Source organism: Malania oleifera, chromosome 4 (genome assembly GCF_029873635.1).
Source record: "Malania oleifera isolate guangnan ecotype guangnan chromosome 4, ASM2987363v1, whole genome shotgun sequence".
Taxonomy (NCBI): Eukaryota; Viridiplantae; Streptophyta; class Magnoliopsida; order Santalales; family Ximeniaceae; genus Malania; species Malania oleifera.
Window position 1 is genome coordinate 96,744,592 of NC_080420.1, and position 16,162 is coordinate 96,760,753.

The following is a 16,162-nucleotide window of genomic DNA, read 5'->3' on the forward strand; positions in this document are numbered from 1 at the left end:
CAAGGATGACTTGGCTGTATTTAATAAAAGATCATTGTGAGTTATTTCATATATTTTATGCCTTCTGTTCTAAAATAAAGGCTCAATTTAGTTCGCTAGTTTGGATACTTTGCAGTGATAATGCTAAAAAGCATTTCAGTACGCAATTCACTACTTATATGATTAATTTTGGTATCGTTCATCAGTTGTCCTATGCCCATATGCCCACACTCAACAAAATGGGTTTGAAAAAGGAAAAATAGACATATCCTTGAAGCACTCCCACCTTGCTTTATCAATTGTATGTATCTTAAGTGTTTTGGAGTGATGTTGTACTTGCTATTTGCTATCTTATCAATAGGATGTCATCCTTTGTTCGTAGTGTTAAAAAAATTCCTTACTCCGTTATCTTTCCTAGCTCACCCCTATTCTCTTAACGTTCTCATATATTTGGGTGTTTGTGCCCTTTGTTCATAAGCTAACTCAAGTGATAAGTCATAAGTTGGATCCTCATGCTAGAAATGTGTCTTTCTAGGCTACTTGTGCACCTAGAAGGGATATCATTTCTTAAAGTCCTAGTCTACATCGCTTTTTTGTTTTTGCTGGTGTTACCTTCTTTGAGTCTACACCATACTCTTATCAGGCCCTTAGTGTTTCTAATCTTAATGAGTCTCTTCCTTTACGTAATCTTCTAGATTCTAGTTTGTTGTTCATTCCCAGTCATCCACATGTGTCTCCATGTACTTTGAGTCTTTCTCACAGTCTCGCTCATTCTAATTTGTAGGTGTATTCACAATGGCAGCTCCAAGGAAGAGAGACCCTTTTAGCTTCTACTACCACACTTTTGGTTTGCTTGTTTGGTAATGGTAATCATATTTTCCACGATGTTGATGTTCCCATTGCTGTTCGGAAAGGTAAACGCACATGTACAGTTGTACACAACATCCCATCTCCAACTTTGTTTGCTATGACATCTTGTCACCTTCCTATTATTATTTTGCAACTTCTATATCATCTGTTGCCCTTCCTAAATCTGTTTATGAAGCCTTATCCCACTCTAGGTGGAGGAATCCAATGGTTGAAAAGATGAGTGACGTACATGACAATGATGTTTGGGAATTGGTATCTATTCCTCTTGACAAATTTGTGGTTAGTTGTTGCTAGGTATATATTGTGAAAGTCAACCGTGATGGTTTAGTGGCTCGTTTGAAGGCACATCTTGTTGCTAAGGGGTATACTTAGGTGTATGGTTTGGATTATTCAGACACTTTTTCCTCGATTGCCAAACTTATCTCAATTCATTTGTTCATCTCCTTGGCTACCACTTGCATTGGTCTCTGTATCAGTTAGATGTGGAGAATTCCTTCTTGCATGGTGATCTTGAGGAGGAGGTCTATATGGAGCAATCATGTGGGTTTTTTGCTTAGCGGGAGTTAGACATAGTGTGTTGCCTCAAGAAGACATTATATTAAAACAATTCCTTAGAGCATGGTTTGGTCGATTTAATGTTGTACTACTTGAGTTTGGCATTTGATATTATGGAGTGGATTACTTTGTGTTTGATCTTCATACTTCATCGGGTAGGATTCTTCTTATTGTGTATGTGGATGATATTGTAATTACAGGTGATGATGTTCAAGGTATTTAGAGCGTAAAATATTTTCTATAGACTAAGTTTCATACCAAAGATTTGGAACCATTGAAATACTTCTTGGGTACAGAAGTATCCATATCTCGTATAGGAACCATTTTGTTGCAAAAAGGAAGCATGTTCTTGATCTTTTGGATGAGATAGGGCTGTTGGGATCCAAATCGATTGATACACCCATGGATCCTAATAATAATTTAGTGTCGAATATGGGTGATTTGTTGCCTAAATTATGACAATATCGGAGGCTTGTTGGAAAGTTGAATTGTCTCAGTCATTTAGCCCAACATATCTTGTGCTACAAGTGTTAAGTTAGTTTTTGGATTCTCCAAGAACAAGTAATTAGGATGCAATAATTCACACATGAAGACATCTCAAAGGTGCACCTGTGAGAGATCTCTCATATCGAGATCCATGTCACACTTATATTCAAGGATATAATGATGTAGATTGGCTCGATCACCTTAAAACAAAAGATCCACAATTGGGTAGTGCATCTTTCTTGGTGGTAACTTTGTTTTTTGGAAGATTAAGAAACAAACTGTATTGGCCAGGTCAAGTGCTGATTCAGAGTATAGGGCCATGGCTCATGCTACATGTGAGCTTGTTTGATTGAAAAACATGCTGGAAGAATTTTGTTTTCCATATTCTCAGTCTATGGAGTTGATGTGTGATAATCAAGCTGCTTTTCATATTGCCTCCAACCTGGCCTTCCATGAGTGGACAGAACACGCTGAAGTTGATTGCCACTTTGTTAGGGAAATGGAAGCTCTCATTCTTGTTCGCCTTCTCCCTTGCTCTCTCCTTTAGTGTGTGTGTGTTTTTGTGGGACCATATGGATTGAAAATAATGCAAGGGTTTTAAATAGCGAAGCAAATCCTTCACATCTTTGGGATACAATTATTTTGTTGGCTTTTTTTGGGTCATTCTTTGGGTTTTTTGAGGGAATTTTGTTGTTAGGTCTTGATTGGGATTAGAAAGGGGCTCTAATGTAACTTTTTTTTTTTTTTTTTTTGTTTTTCTATATCTTACCATCCACTCTTTGTAATTTTCTCACTTTTCTATCCACGACTTTCTTTTTTATAAATAATGATAATGAGGTGATGATAGGATGGGCTTTGTTGATGATGGGCTTAGTGATGGTTTGAGACACATTGTGGCTTGGATGTTGACATTAATCATACTTCGCTAGGTTCATAATTTGGCCTTTGTTTGCCAAGTCTTCATAAAAAAAAATTTGGGTGCTCATGTTTATATATTGTTTGACAGTTGATCTGTGTTTAATTTTTTTTTCTTTCTCTTTTTAAGTATTTATTTCGTTTTCATAATAAGGCGTATTGATTGAGTTAAGAATGCAACAATTTGAAATAGTAAAGCATCAGTCAAGTAGTCTATCCCATTTTGACACAATTTAAGGAGCCTCCTCTTGCTAAATCTGGACTTTAAATTAGGCCATTCCTGTCTTAATCATGATCCACACATTGAGCCCCCTCCACCAACGGAGAATCTTAAGCCAAGTAAGGAGCTAGAAAAATTGTGGGATTTATAGACATCCTCATAAATTCTCAAAGACCCTCCTCATCCTCAAACCACTTTTTCACACCCTCCGAACCCCATTCCCCTAGTTGCTGTTTTGGCGAACATCACCTAGTCACTGTAATTTTATTGTAGGCACTCTTAGTTGCAATTAAGGTCCGTCAGCAAACCGTAATAACACTCCCCACCCCTGCTTGCTGCCCTTGATTGAAGTTTTCTCTGCTGTAGATTGTGCCTTGTACGATAGGGTATGTGAATGCCCTTGTCTTATTCTAGACCTAGCAGGCTCTTTCTCACATCCCTGTTTTTTGGCACGTGACTGGCCATGACTCCATCTAAAATTCGATGGAGGCACTAGGCTTAGGCAAGAATATATTATGCTAAACCATCATTTGAAAACAAGTTAGGAACCAATTAAGAGTGAATATTTGTTGAATACACAAGATTCATCCATATATTTTATAAAGCAATTGAAAACATTTTACTTTCAGTGACAAGTTCTTTACATTGGGCTGTAATTTACATATAACATTTTTCACACTTCCTTGTCTATATACATAACTGCCAACCAAATACATGCTTAGTATCGTGTCTTCCTCCCAACCTGTAATACTTGTCAAAAATGGCACTCCTGGTGAACTTAATAAGTGGGGCTCTCCTTCAGTTTGAACTTGATATTATTGAGGAATAGGGTGAGCAACCACGAGCTCAGTGGACATTCTTAATACCCTCTTATTCCAATAAGGATTTCAACACTTTAATATATGATTTCTTATATGCATGCACAATCATAAGGAGCATGAACACACTTTTTATTCTAAGCAATATGCATGAACACACTCTTTATTCTAAGCAATCTCTTCATTAAAAGTTACTATCACAAAATATTCAAATAGCATGCATTTACACATTTTCCTCATCATAGCAGCACTGTCACAACTAAGTGCACATTTGATCTCAAATAAGTGCCAAATTCCAGCTTGGCCGACCACTGCTTAATGTGGAAATACCAATAAGTGCCAAATTCCAGCTTGGCCGATTGCTGCTTAACGCGGAATTACCCTCCGGAAGTTTAGGGCCCATCACCCAAGGGAGACAAAATTCCTACTTGCTCAAATTCCACAATATCACAGACACAGCAACTCATGGTGGCAACTATTTCGCACAACAATTCAACATATGCATACACAACCTATGCCATAGCAAGTAAAACCATCGCACTTACGAGATGAATATCTATCACAGAAAATTTCCCAACTAGACAAAATATGTAGCTATGATAACCAAATAGAACATATATGCAATTATATAAAGTAATTTAGAAAAAAACAAGCCTAGACCCCTTATTAGGATTCACTTTAATGCAAGTGTCTAGCCCCTATTCTTTTGAATACCCAAAATCCCTAGGTGAATGGAAGAAAATTAAGAACACCTACCTTGATTTTCAGCTTCTTCAAAATCAGTTTAAGTTTCTGTCTAAATTTCCTGTATTCTCTCTCTCTCTCTCTCTTTCTCTCTCTCTCTCTCTCTATCTAAAACTATGGTTTATGATGAGAGTTTGTGGTATTCTTTTGTGTGTTGAGGTTGCTTGGCAGGGTTGGAAAGGTCAAGACAGCAGCAGCTTGCTGCCATCTGCTTGGCAAGTGTCTCCTTCTAGATTGAAAACATGGCAGGACTGCAACAGCAGGTGGCACCAAGGTCCTATGGTGTTGCCATCTATGTGCTAGGTGTCAATTGCTGCTCTTCAGAGCTATAAGGTGTCTGCTGCTGGTTTGTAGTGCTGCCAGGTGTCACACCTAGTTTCAGCATGCCCCATCCTGCTCTCTCTCTCTCTCTCTGCCCCAATTCTCATGTTGTTTATGTTTTAGCATATCCCTTATAATTTCCATTCATCTAAGCCCCTCCTACCACTAATAAGTCAAATGGAATTGCCAATATCAAGTATGAATTTGTTTGTTGCAAAACAAATCAAGTCATTCTAAATTATCAAAGTAGTTTAAATCTACTGTGGCCTAAAGGGTATGCCTCTCACAACTCTCTTCCCCTTCAGAAATTTCATATGCGAAATTTCATCTGACCTTATGCTGCAAAAAAAATGAGGATATCTTTCAGCCATGTTGATTTCTGATTCCTAGGTTGCTTCTTCAATGCCGTGGTACCTCAACCAAAGGAATAATCTTTTTCCTTAAAACCCTTTCCTTATTTTCAAGATCAGGATAGGATTTTCTTCATAACTGACATCCTCCCTCAATGGAATATTGGACCATTCAAGAGCATGACTCGAGTTTGGTTCATACTTTCGAAACATCGAGACATGGAAAACATCGTGAATATGAGCTAATTCTGATGGGGACATCAATTTATATGCTACATTTGTTTGATAATTTGAAATGGCCCAGCATAACAGGGTTGTCGCACCCTTAATCCCAAATCTAAAATTTCCCTTTCAAGGTGACATCCTTAGAAATACAAAATCTTCGACTTCAAATTCTAGCAGCCTTCGTTTATTAGCATAACTATTTTGTCAGCTTTGGGCTGCGTGGAGATGATTTCTTAATTGCTTAGTCTTCTCAGTAGTTCTTTGAATTAAATCTGAACCAAGCATTTGATTTTCCCCTATCCTGCCTATCACACTTGTGATCTACAAGGTCTCCCATATAGGGCTTCATAAGGTTCCATATTTATACTTGATTGGAAACTATTGTTGTAGGCAAATATAAATAAGGGTAGATGCCCACTCCAACTCCCTTTGAAGTCTAGAATGCAAGCCCTTAACACATCCTCTGAGATTTGAATTACCCTTTCAGATTGGCCATTTGTTTCAGGATGATATGCAATGCTGAATTTTAACTGTGTTCCCAGAGCCTTTTGGAAACTTTGCCAAAATTGAGCGGTAAATCTTGGGTCTCTATCTGAGATGATAGATAATGGAATCCCATGTAGTCGTACAATTTCTTTTATATATGAATGACTTAGCCTTCCAAGTCAATCTGAAACCTTATGGGTAAAACGTGAGCTGATTTTTTGTCAATCTAGCCACAATAACCCACATAGTATCATGACCAAGTGTAGTCCTTTGCAACCTTGGAGAAAAATTCATTATTACCTCATTCCATTTCCATTGTGCTATTAGTAATGGCTATAATAATCCCATAGGCTTTGGATATTCAGCTTTCACTTGTTGACAAGTTTGACATTTTGTCACAAATCTCTCACGTCCTTCTTCACCTATCCACCAAAATTGCCTTTTTAGATCTCTATACATCTTAGTGCTTTTGGGATGGATAATGTATCTAGAACAATGTGCTTTCTGCAAGACTTCCTTTTTCAAATCATGTGTTAACACAAAGCCTATCCAAATAACGAATTCAAATTAGAAGATTTTGTCCACCCTTAGAGTGTGTACCCTCTTTTATCAATATTTTCTAAAACTGAGGGTCCTGCTCTCGTCCTTTGATAATTTGCTCCAGTAAAGTTGGTTGTGCCCTTTAAGTTATATATACAAACCTTATCTCCTTGAAGGGTCGTCTGCAAGTTAAAAGAATCTATTGTCTCCAACATTTCCCACCTTTGAATTTTCAAGTTTGCCAATGTATGTCAGGACTTCCTACTTAGTACATCTGCCACAACATTTGCCTTGGATGATAATGGAGTTCAAAGTCATAATCTTCCAAATACTCCACCCACCACTTTTGCCTTAAGTTCAATTCCTTCCGAGTAAGAAGATATTTCAGGTTTTTATGGTCTGAATACACTTCAAATTTGTTCATATACAAGTATGAAAGCCATAATTTTTTAATGCAAACACTACAACAGCTAATTCCAACTCATGGGTTGGATAATTGCATTCATGTGGTTTAATTGTTGTGATCCATGCGCAACCACCTTTTCCTTTTGCATCAACACACGTCCCAGTCCATTCAAGGAAGCATCTATATATAATCCTCATTATTTGGAAGAATTAGTATTGGGATTGTTGTCAATTGATGTTTTAATTCTTGAAATACTCTTTCACATTATTCATTCTCACACAAAGTTCTTTCCTGTCCTATCAACTCAGTCAATGGCATAGCTATTCTAGAAAAATTCTGCACAAACCTGCGATAATACCCTGCCAAACCCAGGAAATTACAAATTTCGACCACATTTTAGGGGTTTCCTAACTCAATACAGCCTCAACTTTAGAAGGATCAATAGATAACCCATCTTTGGTTATGACATGACCCAAAAATTTCACACTGGTTGTCCATAACTCACATTTCTCCCGTTTAGCATATAATTGATGCTCCATAATGTTTGTAAAGCCAATTGCAAATATTGTTCATGCCCTATACCTTTGAATATATCAAAATATCATTGATAAAAACTATAATAAATTGATCTAGGCATGGTTGAAAAACTCGATTCATCATATCCATGAAGAAGGCAGGTGCATTGGTAACCCGAAATGGTAACACAAGAAGCTCATAATGACTACCGTGTAAAAAATGCTGTCTTTGGGATGTCTTATTACCAAATTCTCAGTTGATGATAACCTGATCGCAAGTCAATCTTCGAAAAATATTAGGATCCTGCCAATTGATTAAATAGTTGATTAATTCTTAGAAGTGGATATTGATTCTTGATTGTAACCTGATCCAACTTCCTACAATCAATGCATAGCCTCAAGGACCCATCATATTTCTCAGCAAATAACATGGGTGCACCCCATAGTGATGCACTAAGTCGAATAAATCCCTTGTCGAGGAGATCTTTAAATTGCACTTTAAGTTCCCTTAGTTCAGTTGGAGCAATTCAATATGGAGCAGTCCATATAGGTTCCATCCCTAACACCAAATCAATAGTAAACTCAATCTCTCATTTTGGAGGTAGTCTTGGTAAATCATTTGGAAAAATATTTGGAAATTCATCAACTATGGGTTAACGAAGTTTGGGTTTCATTAACTTGTGTACTTTCTTTCATTGTTGCTACAAACCTCAAGCATTTGCCAAAATTCCATCCTTTCATAAGTAACCTAGATATCAAATATGAGAGCTTCTTAGTTTGGTCTCCATGGAAGGAAACTATCACTCCATTTGGATCTCTGAGTACTACTCTCTTTTGGAAACAATCAACAAGTGCATGATAAATGAATAACCACTCCATTCCTAGGATTACGTCATAGTCCATAATATCCATGATTAATAAATCAGCTGGGAAGTCATGTGCATCAATATGTAAAATGCAATTTCTGCATGTCTCATTCACAGTTTTAGTTTTGTCCACTGGTCAAGCAAAGCACAAGACACTACTCAAATGTTCAGATTCTAAACACAACATATTAGCAAAGGATGCAGTGATGTAGGAGTAGGTAGAACTAGAATCAATTAAAACTCTTGCCCAAGTGTTGTGTAAAAGAATCATACCTTCCACCATAGCATTAGTTGCCTCCTCATTTGCTTGCTCTCCATGATGTTCATGTTGTGATGGTGCAATGTTATAAAATATTTCTTGAATCTTCTCTAATTCCTTCCCTTTTCAACTTATATGAAGCTTCAACCTTAGATGGATTTGTATGAGCATTCAACTAGGTTGGTGGCACTGAAGATCGAGGAAAACTCGAACTCGGGGAAGGATCTGGTTGATAAGGTCGAGGACAAGAGAATTGAGTTGTTGGCTGTTGTTGTCTTTATGGTATCATAGGAGATTGAGAGGTAGGACTCTCCCTCCTTATATGCCCCTCTTGTCCACACCCATAACACTTTATAACCCTATGGAAGTGACCACTAATTTGAGCACTTTTTTGTGATGTTGGAGAAACTTTTGGCTTCTTTCTAGCTGGCCTGAGTTGGCTAAGTGAAGACTTCTTCTTCTGGTCATAAATTTTCTCTGTCTTCAATGTCTTGCTCTACCAATGCAGCCCTTTCTACTTTCTCTCCAAAACTCTCAATCCTTGAGACCACAAGTTTAGACCTAATAGTAGGTCTTAGTCCCCTTTCAAACTTTTGAACCTTCTGATCCTTATTGCTGAGGAGTTCTGGTCCAAATCATGATAATTTAGCAAATTTTCTTTCTTATTGGCTAATAGACAAGTTCCTTTGAGTCAACTGCATAAATTCTTGTAATATGGTTTCTCAGATGCCTTTCAGAAATATTTCTCATTGAAAATTTTTTCGAAGTTAGCCCAGCTTATAGTCTCAACATCTTTTACCCATTGCACAGATTCTCACCAATGGTCAGCCTCACCTTTAAATAGAGAACTAGCAATGATAACTCTATACTCATTCGGCATTCTAAGCATATCAAAAGGTTTTCTGACCTTCCGCAGCTAGTTCTCTGACTCCAAAGGTTCTAAGTTCCTTGCAAAGTTGGGAGGGTTTAGTTTCTTAAACTGCTTCAGCATATTCATTTGTTTTTTGGAAGTACTCTCTTCTAGCACTTGCTTCACAGTTGGCTATTGATTTAGCTGATATCCATGGTTATTTTGCTGAGCCAGCTGATTTATTTTGAGTCATTGTTATTATAGCTTGGTTAATACTCTGTAAGGCTGTGTAAATTCCTGTTAAACCCTTAGATTCTCTTCGAACAATTCTGCTCCAAATTGACACCTTATTTTGGTGGGGTTGAAGAAGTTGGACCACCCCTTTGTCTCATTATCCTTGAAGGAAAAGAAAATATCATGTGCTTTCGCACAATCATGAAATGTTACCATGGACATGTAAGTCATTAACTAAGCCACACAACTAGCTGTATTCCTTATGCTTAAGCATATGCCTAAATCTACTTAACCTATAAATGACCTAACCACATGCAAGTCAAAGGACCCAATCACGTGCTACTCAAATTAATATTTTCTTGCCCTCTCTTTAAGGCTCAATGTAATCAAAGCACTAATACCACTCTATCACATCCCTGTTTTTTGGCACATGAGTAGCTGCGACTCCATCTAAAATTTGATGAGGCACTAGGCCTAGCAAGAATTTATTTTTGCTAAACCATCGTTTGAAAACAAGTTAGAAACTAATTAAGAGTGAATTTTTGTTGAAAACTCAAGATACATCCATATATTTCATAAAACAACTAAAAACATTTTAGTTTCAGTGACAAACTCTTTACATTAGGCTGTACTTAACATACAACATTTTTCACACTTCCTAGTCTACATACATAACTGCCAAATACATGTTTAGTATCGCTATCGTTTTCCTGCCAACTTGTAATGCACATAAAAAAATGGCAGTCTCTTGGAGAACTTAATAAGTGGGGCTCTTTTTTAGTTCACTCCAATTATTATAGAATAGGTTGAGCAGCCATGAGATTTGTAGACATTCTCAATTGTCCTTTATTCAAATAAGGATTTCAACACTTTAAAATATGATTTCTTATATGCATGCATAATTATAAGGTGCATGAACACACTTTTTATTTTAAGCAATATGCATGAACACACTCTTTAATTCTAAGCAACCTCTTCATTTAAAGTTATCATCACAGAACATTGAAACAGCATGCATTTACACATTTTTTTTCATCACAGCAGTGCTGTCCCAACTAAGTGCACATTTTATCTCAAATAAGTGCCAAATCCCTGCTTGGCCAATGATTGCTTAACATAGAATTACCCTTCGAAGGTTTAGGGCCTTCCACCCAAGCCAGACATAATCCCTACTTGCTCAAATTCCACAATATCACAATCCACAACAACACATGGTGCCAGCTATTTCACACAACAGCAATTCAACAAATGCATACGCAACCTATGCCATAGCAAGTGAAATTGGCATACTTACAAGATAGTCAAAATTGAACATATATGCAGCCATATTAAGTAATTAGAAAAAACAAACCCAATCCCCTTATTAGGATTCAATTCCATGCAAGTTTTTACCCCTATTTCCTTTGAATATCCAAAATATCCAGGTGAATAAATGAAAATAAAGAACACCTACCTTGATTGTTAGCTTTTTCAAACTCAATTTAAATTTCCCTCTGAATTTCTTGTGTTTTCTCTTTATTTTCTCTGAATTTCCCTGATTTTCTGCAGAGTTCTCTCTCTCTCTCTCTCTCTCTCTCTCTCTCTATGACTATGGTTTACAGCAAGAGTTTGCAGTATTCTTTTTCTGTGTTGAGGCTGCTCTGCTGGGCTGGAAAGGCCAAGACAGCAGCCACTTGCTGCCAGCTGCTTGTCAAGTGTCTCCTTCTAGGCTGGAAACATAGCAGGACTGCAGCAGCTAGTGGCAACAGGGTCCTCCAGTGCTGCCATCTGTGCACTAGGTGTTGACTGCTGGTCTTCAGAGCTGCTAGGTGGCTACTGTTGGTTTGTAGTGCTACCAGGTGTCACATGATTCACACCTGGTTTCAGCATGCCCATCTTGGTTTTTCCCCTCCCTCTCTGTTTTCCCCAACTCTTATGTTGTTTATGATTTAGCATATCCCTCATAATTTCCTTTCGTCTAAGCCCCTCCTACCACTGATAAGTTCAATGGAATTACCAATATCAGTTAACACAACACAATTAATGAATAACATGGCTAGTATGAACTTGTTTAATGCAAAACAAAGCAAGTCGTGCTAAATTATCAAAATAGATTAAATTTACCGTGGCCTAAAGGGTATGGTTGTCACAATTTTGCTTGATATCTGTTGCTAGATATTTGTCCTTTACTTTATGAGTGGGAAAATCGCTCTCACTTGTTACATTGTCTCTTAATTTGGGTTCTTTGGAATAACTTGTTTCGGATTTTTGGTGAAAACTGGGTGTGCCCTCCTCTTTGAAGATTTTTTGTTCTATTATGTTCAGGGATATTGTAAGAGGAAAGAGGGCAAAGAGAAAAAGCTATGTTCCATTGTAACTTTCTGGCTGTTATATGATTTATTTGATTGGAAAGAAATGCTAGTATTTAAAAGTGTAGCCACTTCCAATAGCATGCTTTGGAGTAGAGTGGTGTTCCTTGCGTCTCTTTGGTGCTGTCATGTTTCTTTGGAAGACTGAGAGTGGGATTGGTTGGCGTTACTTTTTTAGGTTTGTCTTATAATTACTTTCTTTTTGTTTAGGCCTTTTTCCCTTTGTAATGGGAGGATTTCTTGTTCTCCTTGTTTTTTCTTTTCTTTGTTGTACTCCTTTCTTCCTTTAATATAATATAAATTTTTATATATTTAAAAAAAAAAAAAAGAGAAATCCCCTGCCTGAGTCTTGGACTTGCTGCAATTGGCCACAGTGCAGCTGCGGTCAGGTTTATGAGCTTGACAAGATAAAGCTTCGTCAGCTGTTAGGGTTTCTTATACCTGCTTAACAATTTGACCATGCATCTTTGATGCCATATTTCTGTTGTTCAAGAAGCCAACCAAAGCTCTTTTAGCATCTGGAGCCGCTTGCACCACTTGCTCTTCATTGCAGAATACTTGCTGCATTTACGGAGCCATTATGCATCATTGCTTCTGTTAGGATGATTGATTTGCAGAAATTCATCATTGATGGTCATGGTAGCCTTTTGCTTTGTGTTAAGTCTTTTCATCCCACATAAAACAAGGCCAACTATCATTTTTGTATTATTTTTCCAGGCCAGATTTTGTGCTGGGTAAGCTGGTGTAACTAGTAGACCAGGACAAATGATGTGAACATGGGGTCCAAATTCATGCCACAAAGCCCATCGCCTCTTAAGCTATTCCCAGTCCTTCTCCTTCTAAATATGTTAACAAACCCTATCACATTTGAGTTTGCAGCCAATTTATGCCCTATGTTAGGCCAAGAATCATGCCCCTTCAAATTGTTCATTTGTAAATCTATATCTTTCTCTGCCCTGCAACTGCCAACTCAGGCTACTTTTATTAGAAAACCACTTGGAAACTGCATTATTCTTCAATAGCTGTAGATTTGCAAAGCTAAGTTTCTGTAAACTGGTACTCAGATATTTCTAGTCTTCCATTTAATATCCTCCGTGATATTTGTGGTACCATAGTTTGCACATCTGTGTGCATGGTTTGACGCCTTTGAAATTGCCTGCTAAGCACCAATGCTTCCTTCCTTTTATGGATTCTTTGCCACCCTATCATTTCTGCACCCTATGGAACCCCTGTAACTTGGTTTCTTCCTGATTTCATGAATTACTCAAATCACGAGGACCCAGCCAATCCTGTCCACCAAAAGCTTCATTATCAAAAAGTCCCATGGGTCCCTGAAATTTTAGCACAAGGATGATTCTCCTTAAGATGAAAAAAAAAAGAACAAAAATTTCAATTGCCCTGCCATCTACCAAGACGCATTTTCTTCTTTCTCAATAGAGAACTTTTTTTTTGGTCTAGCAATCTTAATCACAAGTAGAAAAATCCTGTTATTCCCTAAATTCAACCTTGAATCTCTTCAGTCTCAAATGTATTGCTGAAACCTGTTCTCCTCAATATTGATCCAAAAACAAACTAATGATGGACAAGAGTCACTGGGAATATTGACAAGCAAAAATCACCAGCAATATTGATGGTAACAGCATCATTGCACTGAGGATATGATTCTTCGTAATCCACAAAATGAAGCAAAATTTTACATCTCTCCATTCATACTAGTCTACAGTGAATTTAGACCAGATCTATTTGAAAATATTTTTTCAGAAACAAGAAGCAACATCTTTCAGCAGCATAGAGAGATGTTCAGCCAGAAAATTTTCCAAGTTCATGCTTCTCTAAATTATGGAAAGTTAATTGTTCTTGTGCTTCTGAGGGGTCAAAAAACTCTTTTCAAGAGTTCAGAAGGGATCAGGGTACTGCCTAATTTTGTGGTTCAAATCTAATTAGTGATTGTTTATGATGTTATTTTGTTTGATTCTGGACAAATTTTGATCGCACTATGATTTATTGTGAAGGTTTGCAGTGAAGTTATGGTCTTGCAACTTCAATTCACAGCTTGCAAATGCTTTGGTAATTGAAGGAGATTATCAAAGTTCAATCTCAGCTTTGAAGCAAGGATATAAATGCGCAACTGAAATCTGTCATCAAGAGTTGCAGGTCTGTGCAAAACAGGATGAGCTTTTATGCTAGTCAGATATATTCCATTGGCATTCTTGTTTCAGGGGGATGAAATGAGTGTCGTTTATTCTCTTCTTGATGTGATGTTTGTGTCCTCTATTTGATCATTTATTTGTATTGAAGGCATAGTTCTATTGACGAATCTGTCCATTCCTGAACAAATATTTTTTCTTTATACTATTGTTTGCTCTCTGGTATGATCAGATGTTTTTTGCGACTTCCATCTTACATGTGCATCTTATGCAATGGAATGATGCGGATTTGGTTGAGAAGGCTGTCAATAACTGCAATGAGGTTTGGGAATCTATTCTGCCAGATAAAGTAAGTGCAGGTTTCATTGAAGTTGTATTTTAGTTATAGTTTCTCATGCATGGCGTAAGCTTGAATAGGACTCCAAGTTGATGTGCTTGACAAACATCTATTGTAAATTTTTTACTACTTTTTGTTGGCTTCTTTATGTACGAATGGTGGATTGGAAGTTTTCCTTTTAGTTCTATAACATTAAAGTCCCTCCTAGAGTTCATTTGACATGTGGGTGTGCTGCGTATGCAATACTTTTGTCTTAATAAGTTTATTAATGTGATATCTTATGCCTGTTGTTTGTCTTTATTAACGTGTTCAAATTGGCATTGAATATACAAGAATGATGAAGAACAATATGTGTATTGCTTTATTTATTGCTTGTTGTCTCGATTTAGTGAAGTAGAAGCTGTGAGGCCATGATTTCGTTCTGAGTCTAGTCATCGATCCCTTAAGATCTCTCTCTCTCTCTCTCTCTCTCTCTCTCTTGTGCTTTGGAGTTATGGAGCCTTATGCTGTAGGCCATGGTGAATAGTTTGATCCATATCAAAGGATTGTTTAGACAAGATCAAGGAGATTTCTTCTTTGCTTGTGGTAAAAAAATAATGTTGCTAGAAATAGATGGATTAGGTTGTCTAAGGAGGCAACTGTATGGTTTGCCAATGGGTTGTTTATTTCCAATTGGATGGAAAGGGGCTATCAGAGCATTTGTAAAGGTATCATGCAATGTTAGATGTTGATTAGGTGGACAAGGTTGGGAAAGTTTTTGGAATTAGGGTTGGGGTGGGAAGGAAGGAAATTGCATTGTTCATTCTTGGCGGTGCAAAGGGCTATGGGTGGAGAAACTTCACGAACGATTTTTGCAAGATTGATGAGGAATGTCCGAAGGACTATGGTGGTGTAGTTGCAGATGATTCTTCACGTCCTAGGTCGTGGAGTTAGGTGGTTCTGGGAGGCAAAAAAGATGAAGGTGTAGTTTCTGGAAATCTGGGCGTGATGGTTGGGGGAGAAGAATGATGCTGTTGGTGTGGAGGTGTGATGCATCGGGTTCAATCACAGATCAACCGGAATCAGTTGACTAGAACGTAAGGGAAGCTAGGGTTCTGGTGGGAGTTATGCTTCTCTCTGATGTAGCTAGGGTTGAGTTCGGGGAGGAGATTGTGAAGAGTACTAGGCTTGGGGGTATATTTCTTGTTTTGGACCTGGCCCAAATAATTGAAAAAGGAGGCTTGTCTTTTTTAAACAAATTGGTTGTCTTATTTGTAGGCCCAATGTTTAGGAAAGTCTGATTTATATTTTAATATGGAGTCAAAGGGAGCTTAGCGTTTGGGCTCTACGTAGATAGACCATGGTGGTAGTCAGGTTTATGGTTTGTGTTAGAGTGATACAGGTACTTCCTTGTTGGAAACTAAAAAAGAGCAAGTCCAAAATGCTGATCCTAAAAGCAGAGGATGAGTATTGGGAAGGAGGATCTCAGTCCCCTTTTGTAGCAGAATCCATTCTCAGTCTACTGCTCTTCAAGTTATGAGTCAAATTGATCAAGTTTCAGAACAAGCTCAAAATATTGGCCAATTAGATTCGAAACAAGATCGAGGGATTAAAAATGTGGCAAGTTTTGAAGAGTGATTAAAAGGTGGTATGGTAAAGAATAAAAAACCAGAAGAAGCCTTATTGGGGAAAACTGATGGTTTTGGTTCTAA

At 37.6% G+C, this 16,162-nt stretch overlaps 1 protein-coding gene and 1 long non-coding RNA gene across 9 annotated transcripts in view; one reads left to right on the forward strand and one right to left on the reverse strand.

The window, feature by feature from the left end:
- The window catches only part of LOC131153348 (sister chromatid cohesion protein SCC4), a 79,073-nt gene that overhangs the window by 17,955 nt on the left and 44,956 nt on the right, over positions 1-16,162 (forward strand). For 7 of the 8 annotated variants that reach the window (XM_058105602.1, XM_058105603.1, XM_058105604.1 and 4 more), the window contains 2 exons: positions 14,000-14,141; positions 14,367-14,483. In XM_058105602.1, coding sequence (XP_057961585.1) covers positions 14,000-14,141; positions 14,367-14,483 — 259 coding nt within the window. The remainder of the gene's footprint in view (positions 1-13,999; positions 14,142-14,366; positions 14,484-16,162) is intronic. The other variant, XM_058105605.1, reaches the window with a different exon arrangement.
- Positions 3,591-4,736, reverse strand: LOC131153350 (uncharacterized). Its single transcript, XR_009136215.1, has 2 exons — positions 4,600-4,736; positions 3,591-4,355 (listed from the first exon to the last, which is right to left on the reverse strand). It is a non-coding gene; the product is annotated as an uncharacterized LOC131153350 (long non-coding RNA).